This window comes from Siphateles boraxobius, unplaced genomic scaffold (assembly GCF_051911475.1).
Source record: "Siphateles boraxobius isolate OS27281-9 unplaced genomic scaffold, OSU_SipBor_1 68, whole genome shotgun sequence".
Lineage (NCBI taxonomy): Eukaryota > Metazoa > Chordata > Actinopteri > Cypriniformes > Leuciscidae > Siphateles > Siphateles boraxobius.
The window spans coordinates 12,682,263-12,709,473 of record NW_027509195.1 but is presented as its reverse complement, the minus strand read 5'-3'; the positions used below and the strand labels follow the sequence as shown (position 1 = coordinate 12,709,473).

The window sequence follows — 27,211 nt, the reverse complement described above, 5'->3', positions numbered from 1 at the left end:
CCTGTGATGCAACATATCAGATGACGTCACTTTTTTGTTCTCAAAATCAACAAATATATCACCCATTTCAAAACATGAGAAGTTTTAAACACATTTCATCACCATAAAATGACCTCAAACGAATAAACAAATTAAGCTTCTTGGGCTCATGTGTAGATCGCAATTTCTTCCCATTTTTTTCTTCCCTTAACCCCTCATTTCCCACTTCCTACTCAAACATTCCATTACTCTTCCTGTTCTCAGACATACATAAATGTATATAATAACAATATATACAATTTAAAGACCTACATCGTTGGCTAATGAAAGAGGTTGGAACAGGAAGAGAGAGGGAGAAGGGGTTGGCATTCACCAATGGCAACACTTCTATTTTAAAGGCCAAATATAGACATTTTGGACAATATTGTTATTTTAAAGGGGCTATATGTAAGATTTTACATATTAATCACATTTGTATTGCCAATATGTGAACAGCTTGCAATGAAACTTAAAAAATGAGACCTTCCCCGACTTCCTAGGTTTTCTATGAAAGCATAACTATTTTTTTTGTGAAGGACTCGAAAATCAAAAGGATGTGACGTTTATGCACACTCACGAGAGCCTCTCCTCCACTGACACAAACGAATGCTTATTCAATGTTCAGCATAATGCCGAAAGAGCCATTCTGTACTGTAATGTCAAAGGATTAATTCAAACTATGGTCTTACATAACCACTTCCATGTAGTCTATAGTCTCTAATATACTTTTTAACCAAACTATCATAATTTTAATGACCTAATCTGTCCACATGATGACTGTGAAACATATCCACATCGTTACGATCAGATGCTTTCTTAAATGCTGCTTTCACAATGCTGTCATTTTTGTTGAGTCTATTTTGTTATTGAGAGGAAAGTGCGCACCACATATTGACATATTCATCTAACTGTCGCTCTTAGCAGCGTGGATGTTCATCATCGCTGCAAAGGTATTTCACTTAATGGCCACCAGTATCGCTAAAAACAAATTTTTTCTGAATATATATATATATGTATATGATGTTAACAATTTTGCATATTGTTGGGCCTATGCAGATAATAGTATTATTAATAAAATTTCAATGTCTGATTTCAAGGACATTTTTGTTTACAATTTTGACAATGTGTTGGGTCGCCACATGATGTTAATCTGGGTTCTGAAGTAAACCCACTTGAGAATTCATAGGATCAATGCCTTCCCTTTTTTGCTGTAATATGCCCCAGCTTTTCTGCTACAATCTGTAGATTAGATCTCATAGAGCAGAAAGAACTCAAGCACATTTACTTGCAGCAGATGTTGAGGTGGGTGTCTGTTGTATTCACTGCCTGTTTCTCCCCTCCATCATTCTCACCTCCAAACATGGCCGCCCCTCCTCTGCAGCCTGTTATAAAACTCTGTTTCTCCACTGGCACTTGGTTTCCTCTTCTGCTCTCCCCCTTTTCCTCATCATTTTCCTTCTCTTCTTTGAGGAGGGTGTGCGCTGTTTAATTCCACACCCTCCCGGGTCTCACAGCTGTATGTAGGTCAGCCGGCCCCTCCTCCCCCTCTGCCCTACTTTCAGCTGGAGCTTTAGTGACATCATGCATTCTGCTAGCGCAGTACGCTAAGCATTAGCATGACATCCACTCACAGCTTTATTTGGTCTCCGATTAGCAGCTGCACTATCACTAACACTTTTTAGGGAATTAAAAATTCAGCAGAATTTTACAAAAGCCATTTCTAATATTATGTTGTTTCTCTCAGTTAAACCTTTATTTATTTTTTAATTTTTATTTTACCCTGCTGTAAAATACAGCTTAAAGTTGGTTTGCTGGTCTTGGCTGGTTAAAGCTGGTCTCCAAGTAAGGCCAATCTGGTCTAACTATAGTTAGCTTGCTGACAAGTCCCAAAAATTAATCTAAAACCAGGAAACCAGACTAGAAAACCGGTTAAACCGGTTAACTAGACAAGCAGGTTTAAGCTGGTCAACTGTTTTTTAACCACAAAAACAAAACAAAAAAAACCACAATATTTATTTAAAAATTAAAGAAATATTTAAAGAAAATATCAAAGAAGAGTTTATTTTGTCTTGCAATTCTACACAACCGGTCAAAGGTTTGGCATAATTCAGATATTCTTGAAAGTCTCTCACCAATGCTGAATTTATTTGGAATTTATTATACAGTAAAAAGTAATATTGTGAAATATTATGACAATTTTAAAGAACTGTTTTCTATTTTAATATATGATTTTATTCCTGTGACTAAAAGCTAAATTTTCAGCATCATTACCCCAGTCTTCAGTATCACATCACAGCCTTCAGAAATTAAATTCTAATATGCTCAAGAAATATTTCTTAAAGTGATCAATGTTCTGCTACTTAATATTTTTGTGGAATACATGACGCACTACTTTTAAAAAATTTGGTTAATTTATTTTTGTGTATATGCTGGAGAAAGGTCATGGGATTGAATAGTTACCATTTAAATAACAGCACAAACATTTGGCAAGCTCCATTGTGTGTGACTTATTTGTTCCTAATTCCGCCACAAAACATGAGGGTTTTAAGGCTTTTAATCCATAAACCCTTCTACTTTGTCTTACTCTCTCTAAAAATCTCTACCACATGGGTCATTTTCATGAATTTAGCTGTGTCCTGTCAACTGCCCACAGCATGCCGGAGTCTCACCTGCGCTTGCGCAACTTGTTATTCTCAGTCTTGAGCACGTGCAGCTTCTTGGCAAAGCAAACGACGATCATAAAGAGCAGGATCACCATGAAAGCGGAGGCCCCGATGGCGATGCACATTACCTGGAACTCCGTGATAACAGACTCGCAGCGGGCACCCTTGTGCCACATGTAGTCCTGGATGTTGCACCTGCAAGATAAAGGGAAATATATGCAAAAGCCTTTTCCAACAAATTGGTTACACGCTTGTATTTCTACAAGAAGATTTTGATGCAATGGTCAAATGTTAATTCAATATACAATGAATAAAATTAATAGCAATATACATACAGTAGCAGTTACGGTAATTGCAAACAAAATAATTTCATGGTGCAACAAACAATGAATGCATCTAAGCGGGTTATTAAAATGTGAATGGAATTATCCCATTTTTTTCTGTGCGATATTGCAGCGGTCTTGCATTATTAGTTGCTGTTCAGAAAACATTACTTTTTGCAGACATTATCCCATTGGCCTCTGATGTTAGCTGTTCCTGGCTCAAGACCAGCAGGTTTTAGGGGTCAGTGTGGAGCCAATTTTATTTTCCTCTTCTCCAGTAGAAACATATGAAGCGACAAGGCCCTTACTGGGATTCATCCAACATCACGCCAACAGACTCATTTTTGAAGGGAGACACATTTTAAACGCACCATATTAAGGCAGTATTTTAATCCGTACTGGCTTCCCAAAAATGTGCTTTGATTCCCAATGTAGTCTCTTGTTTCATATGAATTATTCATTGTGGCTCAGTGGATCTCCTACACCAAGGGCGAGTTAAAATTCACGGCTTTCAGCATTTTTACCATTCATTTTTGCAGACACCTGGGTGGATGACAAGTTCACTGCCTTTATCTTACCTTGAGTTTCTTCAATACTGCTTTAGGCTGGATTTAACACCAATTCTAAACCTGTTCTAGAAGTCATTGAACTAACTTCAAAGACTGTCAGGATCTGTCATATTAAAACTCAGTGACATTTGCCTTGATAATCCAATAAGGCAATCCAATGTTACAATATTATGTTTGAGCGTGTATGAAAATGTTGCTACCAAAAAAGGTTTCAGAACGCTGGGCTTTGTATCTGGGTTTTGTCAGGAATAAAAGCACATGGGCATCTGCATCCTCTCCATTAGCTCCCTAAACTTTTCCTCCTCCATTTTGCACACATAACAAACAGTAGGGGTCTATCTGTCAGAGGACAGACAAGCAAACAACAATCAGAGGTGCAAATGCCGCTGCCAGATTGAAGGATGAAATCTGAAACATGCCTGTATCTTTTGAGCTCCACCAGCATTATTGCTAAGAGTCAGGCATGAAATGGCATTATGTGATTTAGCCATGTATAGGCTATGTTTTCCTATATTTGTTCCATTATTTTGTTGACAGGGAAATTTTTGTATATATATATACAAACACAGATTTTTTTTATTTATATATAATAGATATGTGTTACAATATTCTTAATAACATTATAAAGTTACACACACACACACATATATATATATATACATATAAAATGTGTAAGAATATTGTAACACTTATATAAACATATAAAACATCTAATCCGACAATATTTTTATAATATAAAATATAAATGTCAAAATATTCTAAAGTACATTATATATTATATATGCTAAAATGCATTATACAGTGTATATATATATATATATACATACACACACTGTGCATAATGCACTTTATATATATATATGTATATATATATATATATATATATATATATATATATATATATATATGTGTGTGTGTGTGTTATATAATATTGAAACTTAATCTATTCTGAAGTTTTTATAATAGACATTTTTTAATTGATAAAAAAATAGAATACATTCTATATGTAATGTTTTATATACATGTAATGAATGTACAATATTTCAATTATATTATAATTTAGAATATTATAAAATGTATACATTATTATATATAAAAAATCTAATCTGATTGGTTCATCCCATTTGGTGATGTTGCTCCAGGAACATGTCCAGATTACGTTAAGCGTGTACAGTGGTTAAAAGCTTCGATGGTGCATTATGCAGATAATCGTGGGAAAGAGAGATTCAAATAGCAGGAGAAGGGAGAAAAACAGATGTATATAATAAAACACAAATCAGATGATAACTGAAACATTTGCAAGCAATCAAACGCAAATGATCTGCAAAGACTGCAATCCTGACTGCACCTCTCTCTCTCTCCCTCTCTCTAAACCACATTCACATTTGCACACACTCAAATGTAAATGTCTATCATGAAAGGAAGTCGTCTTCATTCACAGTCTAGGTGGTCACGGGAGGGGGGTCTGAGGTTTCACTTCTTTTCACTACAGCATCCTGTATGCCCCTTTGTGCCTGAGCCAACCGAGAGCGAGACGAAGGAGAACAGGGTTGGCGCGGCGCCACCGAGGGCATTCAATCCCAGAAGGGAGAGGTGTCAGGCGTGTTGATGTGAGTGTGCATATAAATGCATCCTTACAGTGGGCTGTATAAAGCAGCCTGTCTATTCAGCGCCTCAGCTGTTTCTCATCCATCCTCCCAGATCTCAACACTCTCTTAACTGTGTTTGTTTCTTCCACAAAGTTTGCATGCTATCTAAATTAAATTCTACACCCATTCTCTTGCCTGTTTTCCAACCCAACCCTCTTTTCAGGGCTTTCAGTCAAGATCTTTTATTAATTTCATGCTTATGTTCTTATTTATCTCCTTCCCTCATCCACTGTCTCTCACTTACGTTTATAACTGCACAACCTTCTGACTGCGTCAGTAGTCAAAACTGTTATGCAATCAGTCATATTCATCCTGTGTACGCTGTCGTCCCAAACAGAGCCTACATCAATTATCCTGTTTACACAATATTAATATTATTATGTGAAATGAAATCAGATGGTTAGAGAATGGCTGAGAAGCTCAAAGAAAATCCGATATAACTGCAACTGACAGGCTGAGTGAGTTTGTGCGTTATAATACAAAACACAAGCCACCAGGCTACTTAAATAGGTAAAGTGATAGTTCAACCAAAAATGTAAACTCGATCATTATTAAAGGTAGGGTAGGCAATTTCAGAGTGTCTAGCTTAGAAAGCATGAGATCCCACCCTTCCTTCAGAACGCTCTCCAAAGCCGCCTCATCTTCAAAACACCTGAACGCACCAACCCGATCTCACGGCAATTTGTACGTATTTTACAAGGTGGCTAATTCGTACAAATTCCTACGACGTCACGCGTACAAATTCGTAAGGTTTTTGCTAAATCGTACATATTTTACGAGTTGCCCTATTCGTTTGAATTCGTACGTATTACCTGATCCCACCCCTAAACCTTCCCATCACTGGGGTTTAGACAAATCATAAAAATTCGTACTAGTGAAGTCGTAGAAATTCGTAAGAATTAGCCACCTTTTACTCACTCGTACCAATTTGTATGAATTGGTTATGAGATAGCATTGAAACGCACACAGCAGAGTCTACAAAGCGTCACGAGACGCTGTTAATTTACTTCATGTCTCAAAGGACGTAAACCTCTCCGGGTAGAACGTCATGGGTTGCCATCTCCTAATTATGGTTACAAGATGAGTGCTGTTTGTTTACAGCGCCAGGTGACTGTCTACACAACACGCTGATGTTGTGATGTCTGCGCGACCAGGTGCGCAGAGGTAAGGAAATACATATGTTGACAGGCAGGAAGGACATCCTATCAGGACCAAACAGAATTTCGTGAACATTAAAAATGTTTGGTCCTGAGACTTCCACCGAAGCTATATGCACGTTTTAATATTTAGACAACTTATATTATTGATTTTTATCAGGATGAGAACAGAGTTTCAACTAGGGCTGTCACTTTTGTGAAAAAATCCTGTTCGATTTTTGAGACATATGTGTTCATTGAATCGATTGTAAAATCGATTTTTCCATGTCTAAAGACGTTTCCATTTTCAACACCAAATATTGGCAAATCCTCGGACAACTATAACAGGCATTAGGACGAACGTAAAGAGGGCGCTTGAGACGCGCACAAGTCTTATAAATATTTCTGATGATTTATTGGCGTGAAGTTTTTTGCACAATGACAAACAGGGATTGAAATTAACACCCGCCAAATTCGGATAAAAATGAACTTTGGCGGGTTACGCTGTCATATCATGAGTCAATTTGGCGTGTTTCTATGTTTACTCACTTTAGTGGGGAAGTTCGTGTGAGCCAAATCTGCGTGGATTTAGCGCAAATACGCAACTCGTGAGTCCTCATGATATATTAAATACAGCGTATTGCGCAGAATCTGCGCATTTCTGGCTTGCTTGAACACACACGTCACTAAGCAACAAATAACGGCGCGCTTGTTCACTTGCACTGAGGTAATAGCAAATATTAAAAAGCATTTGGTTAACAGAACAGACATTGTTATTTTCCAACATCCTACATGTTCTGTGTACTGTATTAATCTGTCTACCTAAAACACATTTTTGGTTAAAAAAAAAGGCAGTTAAAATCGATTCCCTATTTTCGTTTTCGAAACTTGTGTTGGTTGGTCCGATCGATTGTGCAATCGATTTTCGAACGCAAAGTGACAGCCCTAGTTTCAACCAGTATAGCAAAAAGTATTTATAAAACAAATTGCCTACCCTACCATTAAATCACCCTCATGTTGTGACTTTCTTTCATCTGTGGAGCACAAAAGAAGATACTTTGAAGAATATATCTTTTTTTAAATAATAGTGGGCAACAATTTTGCTTGGACAGAAGAAAAGTAAGTCATACAGGTTTGGAACAACACCAGGGAGTAAATAATAACATTTTTAGGTGAACCATCCATTTAACCAAGCAAACTTTTGTTGATTATCCTGCATAATTTTAAAAGACCATTAGTTAACATCATGACTATGCTAATGCACCAAGAAATGTTGGTCTAAACTAGATGAGGTTTGTATTTGTGCGGTCTATCTCTGTGTATAAATATGGGCAGTTTACGAAGCTGTCATGTGGACAGATGGTGCAGCTAAGACTGTTTGTGTGCACATGTGTGTGTGTTACATGGAGTGTTGAGATGGATGGATGCCAAACAGCCCCAGCTGAGCAGTAGCAAGCAGTAGTTGAAACAGATGTAGTGATGACATGTCATTCCATCACTAATATCTCTCTTAAGACCAAACCCTCCCTTCTGTTCCCCTCCATTTCTCTTTCTTTCTCTGCTCTGTTATCTCTTCCTCTTTCAAGAACAACATATATACAAATAGTTTGGATTATTGTAATAAAAATGTCAAGAAACCTTTTCTGTTCTCAAAAATATGCATATGTGTGATTACACACCATAATATACGTCATAAAATGGTGCAAATCCACTGAAAGTCATCTTTAGTCATGCAAACAATATTTGCAAGACCAGTAAATTTAAGACAGACAGGTCTAGTAATCCAATTCACATATTTTCCTCAGATAACAACCAGATAATTAATTATTTTATAACTAACAAATTATACAACTACTAGAAGTATAATAACCAAATACAACTTGGTAAGTACTGTGTACTATATAGCAAATCTCAACTGCTTGATTGTTACATCTTCGGAAAATGAAAACTATATTATCGCTCAGCGATATATTAAAAGTTGTAGTACATCCTTTACCTGCATACGCATAGTATTTTTGTAAAGTAATATACTATATAGAAAATCTCAGCTGCATACGTTTATACAGTTGAAAAAATCTAAATGATTTTATTGCACAGCTCTATTATAAAGTTGTATACAACTTTATTCGCATAAAAACAGTATAATCACAAACAGCGATAACCGCTACAGCATATAGCTACAGCAAAGCTCAACTAACTGTAACTATATTGTTGCTTAGCTCTTTATATAAAGTTGGATATAAGTATGTCCAACCTTAATTGCATACAGTATACTCTCTTGGGGCAATATACAGTATACTATATAGCACATCTAAACTGCTTGATTGCTTGTATTGTCGCAAAATGTAAAATAGTCTATATTATCACCCAGCTACAATCTGCTAAATGTGACTATAATGCATGAAGATAATAAGTTATTTTAAATATTAACACCATAATTTAAAACAATGTGTATTGTGAAAAGCGTTATAAATTAATTTAACTTGACTTGACACAGCCTCAAAATGCGGGCTTAAATATTCATATTCAGCTTGTCTCTAATGTATATCTTCCTTAATATGCAAAAAACAGGGCAAACTAGTTAGGAATCATCAGTTGTCAGCAACATCTGCATGCTCACTGGTAGTGCTAACAATATATTTAGCAGATGCATTCTTACTAAAATGACAAGCAATGAGCCCAGGTCTTACTCTAAAAGTTATTTCACACAGTAAACTGATAGGGGGACAAGATTTTTGCCACCTATCTTCCATTAAAAACTAACTGTGAACTCACGGTGACCACGTAAAATTGTCTTTAGGAAGATCTACTAAAACTTGGCGCTCAACCGTCGCTTAATTAAGAGTCAGTACAGCTTGTCATCGTAAACACAGCCCCGCCATGAGCGGCAACCCTTTATTAACTCTAAACATGTGGTCTAGCACTGCTGTCACAATCATCACTCCTCGATTGCTGAATAAAACCCCCAAATTACCAGGGTTACAAAGGTTTGCAATATTCAGCTTTGAGAGGCTGCAGGCCACTTGATCCCCTGCCGGATCCCTGGGGTGGTATAAGGGTGATCCCCAGATGGAGAACGCTTTTACTAGTAGACCGCCATTGGTAAAAACCAGTGACTGAGAAGGATCAGTACTGGATTAGACCAATCATTAATCAGGTCCAACTGTGTCTGTCACAACAACACTCTATCAAGAAAATGAAGTGCTTGCTGATCTTCAAAATCTAAATCAACAAATTATACAATTTAAAGGCTTAGTTCACCCAAAAATAAAAATTCTTCCATTAATTACTCATCCTCATGTAGTTTCAAACCCGTAGACATTTGTTTGTCTTCGAAACACAAATGAAGGTCTTTATAATGAAATCTGAGAGTTTTCGGTCCCTATACATGCAACTACCACTTTCAAGGCCCAGGAAGGTAGTAAAGACATCATAAAAGTACTCCATGTTATGAAGCAACGTGAGTGCTTTGTTTGTGCTAAAAACATAATTTACCACTTTATTTACAAAATATTAATCTCTAATGCGTGTTCATGAAAAAACATCTACCCTCAAATCAACACAACACGCATGCGCCGTGGTGCTCTCGTGAAGAAATGTGTTCGGCCACTTGTGACCAGGAGGAGTAAGTGTGACCCCTAAATGAGGAGCACCAGAGGGTTATAAAAAAAACCCAACAACTTACTGACCCCAAACTTTTGAACAGTAGTGTAATTGAGAACTCTGTTAGGTCAATTGAGCTATGAAAGAGCATAAAAAGACCTCTTGGATATTAACATTAATTTTCACTGACTAGAATCACAGTCAAAAACATGTTTTTTTAACTGAAATGAAGGCACATCTGTCATATGTCCACACATACAGAAAGCTCTTGATAGATCACTAAAAGAGAGGCACGTGGGGAGGGGAGGGGGAAGGACGGTGTTCTGAAAAGATGTCTGAGCCATTAACATTCATACTCTAATAAGATTGCAGTGGTAAATAAATCAGTGTTCAGGCAAGGCTCATATAAACAAAGCCAACATGGGGCACAACTGCCCAGAGCTCCACTGACCCACTTTGACTAGGCTTGTTTTGAGGAGTCAGTGCGGGTAACCGGCGGGGGCGGGGGGGGGCAAAGGTCTGTTTACAATGCAAGTACATGAGCATGATGAGGAACTCGGAGACAGGCTCAGAAGAAAAAAATCACATCTGATTCCATTTAGCAGATGCTCTTATTCAGAGTGACTAGAGATGTAATAAATTAAACTGGTAATTATGATGATAACTAGGTGAGAGGAGTAAATGGGAGTACGTTTTCAGCAAGATCATTTGATATGAGCACGGACTGCTCATATTATGTTACTACGGTATTATTTAGAGGGGAAAAGGGAGAAAAAAAAAGAATTTTAATCCAGCACAACTGGCAGACAGACAACTGTTTGTTCCCCTAGAAAAAAAAGAGATTAAACAGAACATATGAAGGTCTAAGTCTCCTGCTTCTTAGAGTTTTCTCCTGAGAAAAAGACCCCAGTAATCTCACATACTGTATGTCTCTTCTAAGAGATCTCAACAAACTCTCAAACTGTGCTCAATCATCAAACAAAAACCAGAGATTTCAATATTTGCTCAAACATTTCTCACATTCTTCCAAAATCAAATGATCTATTTATTCATACATATAGCTCTATATTTATTGCAAACTGCATCCAAACCATCCTAAATTCAAGCAATGTCTTAGGAGAAACATCTGAGACAAAATTCTTATATGAAGCATACCTGACAAATCCCATGAGCTATGAAAGAGCAACCTCTGAGCAATAAAACGTTCAGCAAGGATTTGAATTCATAAGAATAAATGTGATTAAATCTGAAATTTACAGCTAACCATGACCTCTGGACTGACAAAGGTTGTGGATACAGTCAGGGTCATTGCACAAATCCAAAAAGAGGGAGGAACAAGTGATTTATGACCATGAATAGGTTGTTAACAGTCACTGGCTGGCAAGGGGATTGTCTTAGATCTTAATCACAATGTGAATTACAACCGGTATGTGTCTAGAAGAGTTGTGGAGGGAGAATGACGGTTAATTTCACAATTATGCAATACTGATATTACCTGAACCCATGATAGCATTATCTACCCAAGGTCTACCCTCCCGAAACCCCAAGAATATCATTAATATGTGACCTTTATGTAAAGAAAATATGGTAGTTGCTTTTCAGGAAGCAGTGAGCTTGGCTCTCAAGCATCCTCCCCCCATTTTGACCTAATCTACCCTTAAACAAGCTGAATTTCATATCTCCTCATACTTATATTCAGCTTAAACATAATCCTCATGATGACCTCTTTATAGAGGTTACAGGTTATTCTTTATAGTGTTTGCTTACATGGTAAATGAACCCGCTGTTATTGTTATTCTTCAAAATAGGACTTTTAAAAATGACTTTTCTAGTAAAAAAAGAAGATTTTAGGCATACTGCAAGACACATGAAAACAAAAATAAACTTGTGTGTCTAGAGTCTAGACTATTGTGCATGTTTGGTCACATGTTTTGCCGAAATCAGTTGGGCTCAAAATAATGCAGCAGCGAGAGGGAAGTTTCCTAATAAACTTTCCTCATAATGAATCTGGGAAAACATGTGGTGCTTTCTGCTCCGCAGCACTCAGCCTGTCCTTCTGCAAGTCCTTTTTTCCCCTTGTGACCAGATGTGCCATGAGGAAAGGCAGATTTTCTTGAGAGGTTCTCTCCATTTCATTCCAATTTAGAACTAGATTTGTCCAAAGAAAATACAAGGGGTGTTTGCTCATGCATAAACTAGGGCGTTGTGGGCGGTTGCCAGGGCATTTCTATGTGGTTGGTAAGCAGGGATGTGCAAAATTCAGAATGGCTCCTGTAATGGATTTTTTAATTAATCATAACTAACATTTATTTTTCTAGCAGGAACAACATTCATCTGCTTTTGAATCTTAAATATTTCCAAACCCTTTGCTCGAAAACTTGTGACTTTGAGTGTGTGAGTGTATAAATTACAAATAGGGGAAATTAAACTAGACAGATGTTTAGGTTTGAAAACTTGTAATTAAAAATGAAGTAATCAAGAAAACAGAGTTTGTTTCTACCTAGTAACAGAAGGGTTTGCCTATGAAGAACCAATCAAATTGTAGGGAACTTATGTTATGTATCATATCATTTTTGTTATGCTTCAATTTCTATAAAAACTGTTGTATTATTTTTGCTGGTGGGATTCTCTCTGAGATTTGTCTGAGATCCTCTGGACGTGATTAAAGCATATTCGAAAGGCATTGTCTGAAGTCTGTTGGTTATTATTGCTGCGCAGCAAGTTAGTGTCACAGTCCTCGTCTGCACCTGTTTGTCCTTGTCTGCACTACACTGCCCAGAATCCTCCTTGTCTCCACACCTGAACTCACTCCCTCACTTACCAGCCTGTTCATCGTTATCTTCATCCGTGTCACCTGTCTTCACCTTGTTATGTTTGATTAGTATCTGTATTTAGTATCCTTCTGTTCAGTTAGTCTTGGTCGGTTCTTGTAATGTTATTGTGTTTTGTGAGTGTACCCTCTGCCTGCCGGTACCTGTTTGTTGTTGCTTATGAGTAAATCTTTGAATTGGAGCTTTTTGCCTCAGCCTCTCTTCATCTACACCACAACCGTGACAGTTAGTTAGTGGAACAAGTTATTTAGCCAAACACTAGAGATCTTACTCCTAATCCCAAGTGATAGTGTGGAGCCGGTTAAGAACACTAGAGACCTTATTTTCAAGTGATAGTGTTCGAAAGGAACGAGATGTTGTTCAACTCTTTGTGAGACTCTTAGGCGGGGTTAGATTGGGGTCAGGTAACTATAATTCTTAGACATTTTATGTGGTAAGAATAGCTACACTTAGGGGTCAACCTGAGTGGTCACAGGTAAACTCAACTGAGTATAATATTTTCGGGTGTCAGAGACACTCGGTTCAACCTAAGTAAGGTATGTAGGGGAAAATCTACCACACTCCTTTTCAAAATATGATTGTGAATTTGAATCTAAACTGGCACATACCAACGAAAGTTGAATTGAAATGACAAGAAAAGGATCTGTCTGTCTATCTGTATTGTTCCCTCTTGAGGCCTCTAAACCTTTCAAGTTCAGGGTTTTCAACATTGTTTCTAAACAAATGTTTCAAATAAGGCTATGTGAAGCCAATATTCAAATTTTGACAAACTTTGTTTTTCTAGTTAAAAAACGAGTTGAATATCTTTCCAATTCCAATTACAATCCAATTCTGTATCCCATTCATTACGTCGGGATTTGAATTGGAATTTAAAAGACAATCTCAATTCAATTCTGAATGGTAAACAGCCATGTTGCAAAGGTGCTCTGAATGTTTGCTGTGAAGTTGCCAGGGTGTTTTGGATGATTGCTAAGTGTTTTCTTACTGGCCCATGCCAGAAGAACCGACCCTCAACTACTCTGGTCGCTAGATATGGTCACACCTTTGATGTAAACCTATTGGATTGTGTCTCCTGTTTCAACATCCACTAAGCGAAAATTGCAAGTCTAATCACCTAGAAAAGTAATAGCACACCTGTCCTAAACAAACCAAACAATAAGTATAAGCAAAATGAATTGTGATTCTTGTCTTAGTGAATAACCTGGTTTTTCTAAACGCTTACCTGCAGAGCATTTGAGTTCCTTCCAGGACGTAGCACTGGCCCCCATTGAAGCAGTAGTTGGGCTGCAAATCACATGGGGACTTGCAGGTTCCATTGGTGCGGACAAAACCCTGCCGACAGTCTGAGCCATTAACTGAGTCGATCACACCAGGGGGAGCACGGGGTTCTTCTTCCACAGTGGCTCCTTTGGGAAACGAGAAACCAGGGTTGGGGGGTAATCGAGGAGGAAAGCGTTTGGAAGGAGGGGTAGTGAAGACGTCATCATCGTAAGACTCAGAAGTGCTGCTGTTGGGGTAATCGTCGATAGTGGGAGTCACATCGTCGATGGAGGGAGTCACACTATCGTCGTAGGGCGTCATGTAGTCGTAGTTGTCAGGCATGGCCCAGGAGGTGGGGTCACGGCCCTGAAGCTCATGCGGTGACAGAGACGATGGGTCTAGGTTCTTGCGGTGGGAGCTGGAGTCAAAGAAATCTACGGTGACGTCAGATGGGGAGGGTGGATGAGTTGGGGACTGGGTCATGGGAGATGTCTCAAGGTCAAGGTCAAACACAGTGGTCTTCATGTCTCCTTTAGCATCCTGCCAGGGTGGTTGAGTAGGCACTTGATGCCTCACTTCCTCTTCCACTTCCTGTTCCTCTTCCTCCAAGGTATTAACAGGCTCATGGGGAAGCAAGTATTCAATCTCTGCAGAGTCGGGGCTGATGTCTGGCCTTGCCAAAGTGGTTGTGGCACCCTCACTGGAAGCTGGAGTTCCTGGAGTTGGCGAGAAGACTTCATTCTGCATGCCACTGCCTAAATCTTCATCTCTGAGCTTTCGTCCGATGGGAGTCAGGTCTGAGGTGCTGGGCAAGCTGGTGAACTGTGACACCTCCTCTATCTTTTCCTCCTCACCCTTGGTAGACAAGGAGGTCACATTGACAGCACTATCAGCCTCAGTCTCATTTCCCACCACAGACTTACCTGTTGAAAAGAGAAGATTAAGTTTAGGAGGAAAGAAAAACCTTACATTCATCAAAACAATAAAGCCACTTGTATTTAACTCTTTGCTTATTTCCTTCTCAGTGGTAGGTCTCCCAATATCTTTTAAAAAGCTTCTTTAGCAAGCCTTGAGATTACGTGTAATTATTTTACTAATGTACATGGTTCTCAAAGGCAGGATTAGGGATTAAGGGTTGAGACTTGAATCTCAGGGGCTCCCAGCGGAGTAACGATTAGCTAAAAAGACACAGCATCTTTGACCACCAGAAAAGCCCATACATTTTTTTGTCATCTATCTATCAGGTCTAATCCAACAACACAATATCATTTAAGTTAACACAGTGTTCATAATCAATTTTACTGCCATAATGTGAGTAGCATATTCATTGAGGGGGAAAAAAACGTAAAGAGAGGCTGGATTTTATCCATCGAGTAGACCAGATTGTGAAAAAATGTCAGTATATGTATGGTAGGTGTAAAATAACAGGGCTTGGTAACAACGAAATAAAAGTTTTTCATATATAGATTTACATATATGCGTGCAGATAATTTGTCGAACTTGTTTTACTTTAATATAGGCAATTTAAAAACTAGAGGAAAACCAAATATACTTGTACTTGTCAAAATACAATCAATTAAAACAAGTCTAAATATCTTGTACAGTGCTGCCTCTAAAGTAAATTTATCTTAGTTTAAATTCTTTTTACTGGAAACAAGTAGTAATTTTTTGATATGAAAGTTTACATTTCTTTCCATGAAAAAATCTAACAAATCTTTCACAATATGAACAGAAACACTACAAGCATGGATTCTCGCAATGAATTTATAAAACACTTCAATAGAAGTTGAACACGAAAAAAGATACTTGTGTATTGAAAGCTCAAAAATATGTGTTGCGGCTTCCACTACACAGGGAATTGTGTGCATTTCTGGAATGGCAATAAAACATTTTGTGAACAAGTATATGGACTCAGTCAACAGTGTGCTTAATAACAGTGGATTTGTGATCCTGCTTTCCTGTCACACAGAGCAAAAGTCTAAGCAAACTTACATGACAGTCTATCTTTTTTGAAGACCGTTGTTTCCAAAGATGACCGTTTTGCATTGTTTTTCCAGTGCTATTATCTGACCGCTCTATTGATGAGTTTATAACTTCTGTATTGCCAGGGCATTTTTGTTCCAAGAACATCTGTGTTTTTTAAACACATGAAGAAATAAACTGATATAGTCAGAGACAGTGGAGACTAAGATCTTTGGCACAGAGATGCTCCCTCAGAAAAAGGTTCCCAAAAATGGCCAGATGTGCTTGGTCTGGATTTTATTAGAGAGTGTGAATCTCTAATGTAGTATTTATTTGACAAATCTGACGGAGATGAATCTGATACAGCTCCTTTGTGGTAACATTAGACATTAGTGACTCTAGAAATGAGCATTTAGATCTCTGTATTTGTGCAGGATTAACAAGCCTTTCAAACACAGATGTCAAACCAGTCATTGAAGCATAAACACCACACAACAAAACAAAGAGGGTGAGGAGGTCATCAAGTGCTGTTTTCAAGACATCAGCAACTTTGACTCCAAACAACCAGCAAAAACACAAACTTTGTCCATTTACTTTTCTGTAGATTGAGCAGAAAAGAAACATGTGAAATCAGATATTTAGACACCTCTTCACCAAGGCTGCATTTAAAAAATGAAAGTTTTTTAGGATACTTTGATGAACAGAAAGTTTACAATAATAGCATTTATTTAGTTTTTTATAAATGTTGACTGTCACTTTTGAAACATTTAATGCATCCTTGCTGAATAAAAGTAAACATTTCTTTCAAAAACAAATTAAATAAAATCTTTCTGATGCCAAACTTTTGAATGGTGAAAGTGCAAAATAACATACAAATATCAAAGCTCTCAGTTGACAAATATCTTTAGCTTCTGATACACAAAAAAAGAATCCTATGTTTATTTTAAGACAAATATAGTTTTAAATATGATGACTAATACAGGAAGACATCATGAGTCTGACTAGATAGAAACCAGATGTGTAGTTAAAACACATGATCTCCACATTTAAAGTGTTTTGCGCCATTAACATGACCAATGCCAAGTAATAAAGCTCTCATTTGAGTAGCATAATCATATTTGCAGTTTAGTGTATCTGATAAACCGTATTATGGTGTTTCAGTGTGACTCATGTAGAGAGCAGCCAGTGATTTAACTAGAGATAGAAAACCAAAACTCTGGTGTGGAAGGTCTGAATTTAATAAGTGAGAACAATTCATGCACAGCGTCCTTCCACCGTTATCAGACGTGTCATGGATACTTGCCGGTAACCTAATTAAGAGCAGGATTTTCACATTCGCTTTGATGTATCTCCTTTTCTTCTAGCAGAATACGCCAATTCGGTCAGTCAGTCAAGGCTATTTGCTCTGTAAAAAAAAAAAATTGACACTTGCTGGAATGCTGGTTTTACAGATTGTGTGGGTTAAATCGCCAGATTTGGGTCAGATCTTTACAGCCACGGCATTATCAAAGATCTCCTGCCATAATGCGCCTCCCAGACAGGACGCACTACAGAAGCGAGGAACCGGGGGGCCCAGGCAAAGAGGACACAAAAGGGTCCCTTGTGTTTCCCCTTTTCTCTCAAATCTTGTTATATAATACTCAGTTACCCCCTTTTCTCTCAGGAACCCCAATGCAGCCCAGAGGGGAGGAGGTAATTTGGGGTTTGGCGCTTGTTGTTTGGTGGCCAGGCTTAGAGGAATGATGGCCACGGGTCTTGGTTGCATGACTTTGGAGAGACGCCATGCTCTTTGTTTCTGCAGCACTGCAGACAGTGAGGGGAGGAAAGCGAAGAGCCCTGACAGTTCGTCTGTACCTCAGATGGGTTTCTGATGGCAGACTGCCTGAGCAAGAACTGTGGGAGGTACATCTCAGAAGCCATGGACCCAACAGCTTCATTTAACGTTTTTCTGTCATCTATAGGTCTAGTGTAACATTGTGATTTCTTTGAGGTCAACACTAAATGTTGACTTTTATTGCAGTTTACAACCAATATAACTTACATACGAGCGAGACGGGATATTCAAAGAGAAACAAATCTAGTTACATCCAGGAATTGACTGGATCATGAAAAGAGGTGGTTGGAGGGAGGGGCGTGGATATTAACTAATAAAATAAAAAAATTAAAAATAAAAAAGGTTTCTTTGGTATAACATGAAACTTTTACAATAAGATTGAAATGTGTTAAGAAGTTTCTTATGTTCACCAAGGCTATGTATTTGATCAAGGATGCAGTAAAACAGTAATATTGTGAAATAGTATTACAAGTTAAAATAACTGTCTTCTATGTTAATATATTTTAAAATGTCATTTATTTCTGTGATTTCTGCAACCATTACTCCAGTTGTCAGTGTCACATGACCTTTCATCATTCTAATATGCTGATTTGGTGCTTAAGAAACATTTATTATTATCAATATCAATACTGATTTTTGCAGAAATTTTTCAGGATTTAGTTGCTAGCATGATTTAACATTTTGCCAACATGATTTAGCATGTGGCTAACATTATTAAGCATATTGCTAGCATGGTTTACCAGGTTGCTATCATGATTTAACACATTGCCAAGATGTGCTAACATGATTAATGTTGCTAACATGATTTAACACATTGCAAGCATGATTTAACATGTTGATAGCATTTAACAGATTGCCAACTAATTTTAACACATTGCTTGCATGATTTAACGTTACTATCATGATTTACCAGGTTGCTAGCAATATTTAACACATTGTTAGCATTTTGAAAGCATGAATTAGCATAGGAACACCTAAAAACGCTGTATTATACATGCCAGGCCAATAGTTGGCAATGTTACTTTTTAAAGAAGCTACGCACCTATAGACTAAACAAGTAATATACGCATGCGAATTACATCCCCGGTTTCACAAATTCGTGTTTTTGAAGTTTACATGGAGATGATAATGTTATCGTGATCATAATCATGTCCAAATACTTGCACTTTGAAACCCGTTTTCAAAAGTTTGCGTTTTCATTCTGACAAAACACTGTTTGTCCTGTCCCTAAATAAAACATCAGTGTGACTGATCTGTGACAATAGAGACATGGCATGTTAATGATGAACACTGGCTATAACCTCTATGTCCAGCAGTACGTCCAGGAGCTGTTGTCAAAAGTGATTGATTATCTGATGATCAATCACAGAATGAAGCCTTAATCACTGTATCCCTCCAAAACTTTACAAAGACTAAAAATAATTAAGTACATATGTGAAATATATGTAAAGAAGTATGCAGAGTAAATTGATGAAATGGAGTGGAAAACGTAGAGGGAAAACATTTAACTCAGTGTTGTCAACACAAAACTGCTTCCATCCAATAGGCTTTTACCTTAGTATCCTGTGCAAAAAATAGGAGGTGAATTTTGATTCCATGGAATATTTTAACTTTACTAATTACGCAGGTATTAACAGTCAGATCTTTTGACCTTGAGACATAATCAGACAGCTGCCACTGGACGTCTCTCCTCCTCCCAATGCATAAATCTTTCCATTTCTGTACTCAACAGGTGGTTGGATGGAGGAGGGATGTGTTACCATGGGAACCAGCTTGCCCTCGCTGTGCAGAGTGTGCAACGGCGGAGCTCGAATGTGCTGTGTGAAAAACCATCATCACAAATTTATACGTCCACATCAACAACTTCAAGTAAAAGAAACGCCTAGAAAAACTAATATGTGCTAAGTCTTTTAGACTGCTCAATTTTCTAGCATCTGCACAACCGCTGATTTTTTATATATTCTCTGCCATTTTTTTACTTTGATAAGCTAATTAAATAAGCTAATGATCTGTTTTCATTACATGTATGAATTCACATGGTATATGCATTAGAGGTGGGGTGATCAGTTTCTGATGAAACACAAAATGGCAGCAGTCGACAATGACAGCACATCTTTATAATTCACTCCCGGTTGCTTTTTTTTTTTTAATAAGTAATTTATTTTAAACAATTTTTTTAAAAAGGCATTGAAGACCTAGTGAATGAATGCCTTCAAAATAAGGTGGAGAGATTGCTCAAACAAATCAATCCTTACTCTGAAAACAGACTGGACTGACTTTGTTGGGCAGCAAACGATTATGAATGAATGCAAATCTGATTAACCTCCCCTAAAACCATTTAAAATGTGTGAGCTGTTGTTTTCGAGTCCATTGCAACAGATCCAGCAGAAAAGACACAGCCCTTTTGCCTACAAATTCATCCGATTCATGTGCACAAATGTATCCACGCATTTATGTCAAAACAAGACTTAATACACTCTTAAAAATAAAGGTTCCAAACGTCCCCCCCCCCCCCCCCCCCACAGTAATTCCATAGAAGAACCATTTTGGGTTCAACAAAGAACCTTTCAGCAAACCGTTCTTAAAAGAACCTTTCTTTCTTAGTGTTAAGATCATTTTAATAATCTAAAGAACCTTTTTCCACTATAAAGAACCCTTCCATGGATTCTTCATGGAAACATCAATGCCAATAAAGGACCTTTATATTTTAGGAGTGTATTAAATTGCAACCTGTATCAAATAGCTGTGTACATGACATCATATCCCTGGAACAAAGAACTGCAATTCTTGAAATACTCAGGATTGGATTGGACATGAATTGAAAATTACTAAAACTGCATGCCATGGCTCCTTTGGGAATATAGTAGCCTACATTCAGAATGGTGGATTCCATTTGTAGGGATTGCTAAATATGATGGCAGGGTCAGAGAATATCAGAGTATCTTGATATCCTTCTCATTTAAGGGTATTGAGATCAGAATCCTGATTTAAGTGTTCATGGCTTTGGACTGAAGCACAGTAACAGGTGACACTAAATATAGATAAAACTAATCATGCATGTGTCAATGTATGAAAAAATTGAATTAAAATCAAGACAAGATGAGGCGGGCAACACCTTTTCCCCCCTAGCAGCAGCGGAGTCTCTCAGCACAAAAGATGGCAAGTGTGTCCAGTGGGCTCTTGTGACAATAAAAAGGCGATTCAGCAAGTACTGAAAGTGAATACATTATCAAATCAGTTACTGACACAAATTAAATTTTCCTGCAATGTTTCACCGCAACAATAAAGACATAATGGATTGGAAAAGGCTGTCTATGATGGCCAATGGCACTCCTCTTCTACTCGAAGGACAATTTTCTAGCAGGCAACATAGATTACAAAAATTGCATTTTAATTTCTAAAAAATTCCTCGTTCACATGGAAGGGAGGAAGTGAATCAACAACTAAAATCAAAAGCAGGTCCATGCATGAAGCTAACAAAGGGCATGGCCACCGGTGACATCATTTTTACCTGACCACACTAACCGCCATCACAGTATAGATTTAACAAAGGTGTACAGCTGATCTAGTGCAATTTGGGGCATCTTCAAGAAAAATGTGATAAAAGAAAGAACATGTATTTTAGATAAAGCCCTTAAATCTTCATATTTCTATTAACAGATTCAAGTACACCAAGAAAAAATATTTTTTCTGTCCTGTTGCTGGGCGACAAAATGCAGAAACTGATCATCCAACTAGATGGACAATGGACCTTTTAAGCACCATTGCAGAATTATACATTCGACTTTATATTATTTAATAAAAATACCTGCTTTTTTACATAAACACCGAGCGCGTCAATGAGATCATCTCTAACGCTCAGTAATCTATCGGAATTTTAAACACACCACTGGTCGAACAGTCGCTCACATTGGGCTGGTCCTCCATCCATCTGTGGCTGAACAACACAATCTCTTAAAAAAAGCCAAGTGACTGACCAGTACAACTACGAAGACATTATTGTTCTGTGCGTAAAATCAAACTACACGGATAAACAGTGTGATTTGCTGCGCGAGATTGTCCGAGCATAAATTATTTGGTGCTCTAATCCTGCCTTTGTGCGCCTCCATCATTGCCATAGTGACAACAGCTGCTCAGTGGAGTAATCACAGCGCAGTAACTCTACACTACTACTACTACTACTATTACTACTACGTATACCACTGCATAATATGGCCTGGAAGAAAAAGAAATGAGCAATTATAAGCAATTATTTAAGATAAAATAAATGGTCTGCAAATCGCTTGCAGATGTTTCTGTGGTGTCCTTCCTTTTATGGGGGTTAATTAATGATGTGCATTTTGGACGAACCCCCAAATATCCCAGTTCGACATTTAACCTACATTTCCACGGCGCTGGTCCAGGCACATCAGCAGCAGCCGGCTCGCAGTCATGATTTACGCGCTGCAAACCCCAGCAGCGGCTGCACTACTGACCGACATTCTCATTTTGTGATGCTGTTCTGTCATGCCACCTCGTGTTTGAAGGCTATTGAGTCTTAACTATCAGCTGATTTAATATGCATGTCAAAAAATCTTACCATGTGCAAACAGCGGTGTCAAGAAGACAACCAGGAGGACAGAGAGCATCGGCACGCTCCAGCATCTCGAATACAACCTCATCTCCTTTCGGTACATGCTTGCGTGTAACTAAGAAATCTAGCAGAATAGAAATTCTAAAGTCTCCTGGAAACCAAAAATGTTCAATTCGTGAAGTAAATCCTAGATGTGTTTCGTCCGATTTGTTATATCCTATCTCCTCTGCGCTTCTCCATGTCCACTTCTTTTGTGAGGTGTCTTCTCTGGTCGTATATGTTTACTTCTATTTTTTTTCTCAATGTGATGGAATTTGTTCCCTTATGGTCCCATTGCCACAGACCAAATGCAAGTCGGTGATCTTGCTGAGAACCGGACGAACGGACGCTGGCCGAATCAATCGGTTCCGAAACCAAACCGACGCGCGTCCACTTGGAGAGATGCGATTCTACGCGTTCTCACAGTATGAGAGGGAAAATGATTTCGGCTTCCACTGTCTCTCCACCCCCTCTTCTCCCCAACCCCTCCCCAAGTTCTTACTCCTTTCAATAATGTTCAACTACTGTCAGACACAAAAACAGCCCTCCATTGTAGCCTACAAGCTCGATTATTGCCTTGCTCATCCAATGGGTTTTTATCTTGAATAGTTGGATGATGGTTATCGATGGGTGGATGGCACTGATTTCGCTGCTTGTGGCTTAGTCTTTCGTTGTCAAATATTCGCACATATGTTGAATATGTATATATAATTGTTTATTTAGTAAATTACATATACTAATAATAATATATTAATAATTAGTAGCCTATTATCATTGAACTGTTTAAAACATGAAAGACTAAGTCATAAATAAATAAATAAATAAAATAGTTTGAACCGATGTGGATTTTATCGCTTGTGGCTGGTAAAATATTAGCATATATGTTGAATATGAAACAAGAAAATATAATTGTACATTTTGCAAATTACATAATAATAATAATAATAATGTTTTTATATTATGCAAATGTTTGAATATGACTAGGCCAACAACAAAAAAAGGGGGCATCTTACCTCATCTTCTCTAAAATAAGAATATCTAAATGGTTAACACAGATATGACCGATGCTTTAGATATGAGTGCCATATTAAATGCTGAAACCTGCAGATTTCAATAGTGAATTTAAATCTATTAACAGTGGATAAGAGGGCAGAGGAGATGCATGTGTTATGGAGGGTTGTGATATGTTCCAGATTGTTTACGGGTTGATGGTTTAAGGAGAGGAGAATGGAACAATAAAGCAGAGGAGGGGCGGGAGGCATGAGATACACTCCTCCGGCTGTGGTGATGAATGCATGAGGGCTGGAGGTGTCGGTGGGGGTCGGCAGCATTCTTATACACAGCACCATTGAGAAACACAAGGGACCAGCAACAGGCGGTTCACCAATGCCTCTATGTGTGTGTGTTAATAGCGTTCACTTTGTCCAAGGTTGAAATTTCTCTCTTCTGGTTGGCAAAATAACTAATAATGCTATCAGCAAACAGGGAAGAACATCACAAAATTCACTGCTACATAAAGAATCAATAAATCAACTGAATGTCCTTTAGTAACATATGGGACAAATGAACCATAATGCCTCTCACTTTACAATGTGAATTTCATCTAAACCTACTCCCTTTCACAAGTTTGATGAAGCTGAGGCATAGAGAAAAAAAGCCTCAAAGTTTTTTTTTGATGAAAAAAGTTTATTGAAAGAAGTTTCTTCCCACTGTACTAAAAGGGACATGAAAGCAATTCTTTCAGCAGGCAACATATGCAGATAGCAATTTTTGGTCAGTTACATCATTCATAAAGGAAAAGACTTAAAAATCAATGGAAAATTTCACTGGGTGGCTTTTTCTCTTTTTGCACTTCCTGAACATACAGGGATCATATACTGTAATACTAATATTTCAAACAGGATATAGGATTTTCCTCTGGTCACTGAACAGTAATATTAGTACGGCATTACTGTAGTGAGTTTTTGCAATACTAATGTAGAATAAACAGAGCAATTCCAAGAGGGTCCTCACACCATCTGTGCTCGGGCCCTAAACAGCAACAAAAATAAATAATAAATATATATATATATATATATATATATATACACAACACCATAAAAAAGATATTCCCATAGAACTGATATTCTCCCACAGACTCATTAACCCTGTCTCTATGCCTCCACCCCCCCTACTGGTTCCCACACTGCTCTCCGAGTGCAAGATTTGGGTTAAGTGCCAACAGGCTCCGCTTACAAGGGATTGTGGAAGTGAAGAGCTGGTGTACTGTGGCCTCTAACCAGCGCTCTTACAATAATACACATATACAACCATATACATTTCCCTTATAGGTACTGGGAGAAAAACGTTTTGTCACTACCAGTCAAAGGTTTGGATGCACCTGACAGAATTTATGCTTCAGATCTTAAAATCCTTTTGATCGCATATATGCTTAAGGGACAGGTCATTCAAAAACTGCAATCATTTACTCCCTTTCATGTCATTTCAAACCTATATAACTATCTTCTGTAGAACAAAAAAATGTGTCCTGGTTACTCTTTTCCAGTCAGCAGTAAATAGTGGCTATTTTTTTTCCTGATTTTGAATTACAGGAGGTGCTTCCGGTTTGGGGAACTTCCACTCAAAAAGACTGAAACAAATAATTTCAAATAATAAGGTGGCGCTACAAATAATTCTTATCAGACAGTTTGACTGAATGAGCAGTGAAATTCACTTCATGTTTTATTTTCAGACATCAGGATATCTGTGGCAATATTCAGTTGCTGCATTATTTTCTTCCTGATTATTTTTCTCTCTCTTTGTATTCTGCTGTAACAGTATGAAAAATGACAACATATAGGCTACTTTTCATTTGTGGTCTGCTCTACTGATTTAATTTACGAAATATCCCATAGACAATTCACTGGAATGCACTAAGAATCTGTCAATTTCTCCCCAAATCCTGCCGTCTCTTTCCAGATTTTTTTTCACGGATACTTTAAAATGTAATTGTCTCCCTTTTTCACTTTTTATCCCTATTAGCAGTGTTTACTGAAACATTTCTAAAGCATGTAAATGCAGTATTTGTTATATGTCAAAATGACAGAAAGAACTTTGAAATATTATCACTCAATGCTAAAGATAATGAGCAATTACATGATATTACTACAGTGATATTTAACACGTCCGTAATATTGCTGCGGAAATAACTGAGTTTTTGGGGGTTATTCATGGTCTGTTGTAGTTATAAGTAGGCCTGATAATAAGAAAAATATATAATACAGCAAAAATACACTTTTGCAATTTTGGAGTCTATGTTTTTTGTAATGTTTTTTTTAAAGAAGTCTCTTATGCTTATCAAGGCATAAATGTCTCTAATGCCTTTTTTAATCGATTTAATGGATTCTTAAAAGTTAATTTCTTAATTCATGAAAATGCATATTAGTCCCCACCTCCACCCCGCATCACACCAGCTCGGACTACCTGTCCCACTCATCAACTTTACTGTAGTAAACGCTACACGATGTCAAGTAGAAATACTGGTTTAATTCAGACATTTATGTTTGAACTAGAAACTGATTCAGAAGAAGACGAGTGGATGAGTGGAAGAGTGAATTATAGGATCATCTACAAATCGATGTATCAGAATGGTAATGCGTTTTATATTTATTGCTCGCTACAATGTCAGACACATAATGGTAATTAATATGATTAGCCTTTTGCTTGACTACGCTATCAAACAGCTAATAATATGCTAATGTTACACAAACCATGTTAGCGTTTGCCATCACAGTCTGCCTTCTGAAAATCAGTATCCTTTGAAAACGCTTTGAAACGCTTTGAACAACTTAGAACGTCAGTGGAGAAAGGCATATAGTTCATCATAACATTGTAATATACATCATATACATAATTAACCCGCTATATTTCTAAATGTACACAATTTTTTATAATCAACAGAAAAATATATGCTCTGCTTCAGAGCATAGTTGATGATATGCTAAAGCCCGTCCACAGCATTTGTGACGTAGAGAACAACTGCGATTTAAAAACGCGTTTTTGAGACTGTCTTTGGTTCACTGCAGTTTTAAGGAGAAAATACTCAGGAATGGTGATGACATGAATTTGCACATGGTTTGTCTTAAAGCATATTAAAAACACCACATAGATTTAAACAACATCAAAAACTTGATTTTTACCACAGGGTGTCTTTAAAATAAACTGACCCCAAACTTTTACATAGTAGGAAAGTAAGACACTTGCCTGAAAGATGGTTGTAAAACTGCACCTGTTTTCCCCGCTGAACAAACATTTATCTGAACGCTGTATAGGTTTCTTTGAATGCACTCATGAGAAATGAGTATTTTTAATAAGGTTAGGTTTAAAAATAGAGACACAGTGGGTATGCCTATTAAAAATGTATAATAGTGATGATTATCCATCTGAGTGAAAGGTTAAGGGCAGTGCACGGATGAAGCTGAACACATGTGAGATGTTTCCGTTAAACCTTTTTCAAATACTATTTGGCTTTATATAAGGTTTTGATAAAAAGTTAATTTTGGTGAACACATTTATTAAGGATTACATTCTGAATTCTGCAAACATCCCATTTGTAACTGATGATCCATTATTAATTGGGTGAAGTGTAAAAGCAGTAAAGAACAAGGTCCCTTGATGAGCACTGTTGGCACAACACATTCTATGCCTTTTCTTCTTTTAAAGCTAAAACACCCCACTGGGAAAACACATAACCACACAACAAAACACAAATA

General features: G+C 37.5%; 1 protein-coding gene across 11 annotated transcripts in view; it reads right to left on the bottom strand.

Moving 5' to 3' along the window:
• The window catches only part of cspg5a (chondroitin sulfate proteoglycan 5a), a 46,984-nt gene that overhangs the window by 9,766 nt on the left and 10,007 nt on the right, over positions 1-27,211 (bottom strand). For 4 of the 11 annotated variants that reach the window (XM_077214866.1, XM_077214875.1, XM_077214872.1 and 1 more), the window contains exons 1-3: positions 22,428-22,676; positions 14,015-14,975; positions 2,688-2,876 (exon numbers count right to left, since the gene is read on the bottom strand). In XM_077214866.1, the coding sequence (XP_077070981.1) occupies positions 2,688-2,876; positions 14,015-14,975; positions 22,428-22,524 (1,247 nt within the window). In that variant the 5' untranslated portion in view covers positions 22,525-22,676. Of the gene's footprint in view, positions 1-2,687; positions 2,877-14,014; positions 14,976-22,427; positions 22,942-27,211 lie in introns of those variants that run through there. The other 7 variants (XM_077214868.1, XM_077214870.1, XM_077214871.1 and 4 more) reach the window with 4 other exon arrangements.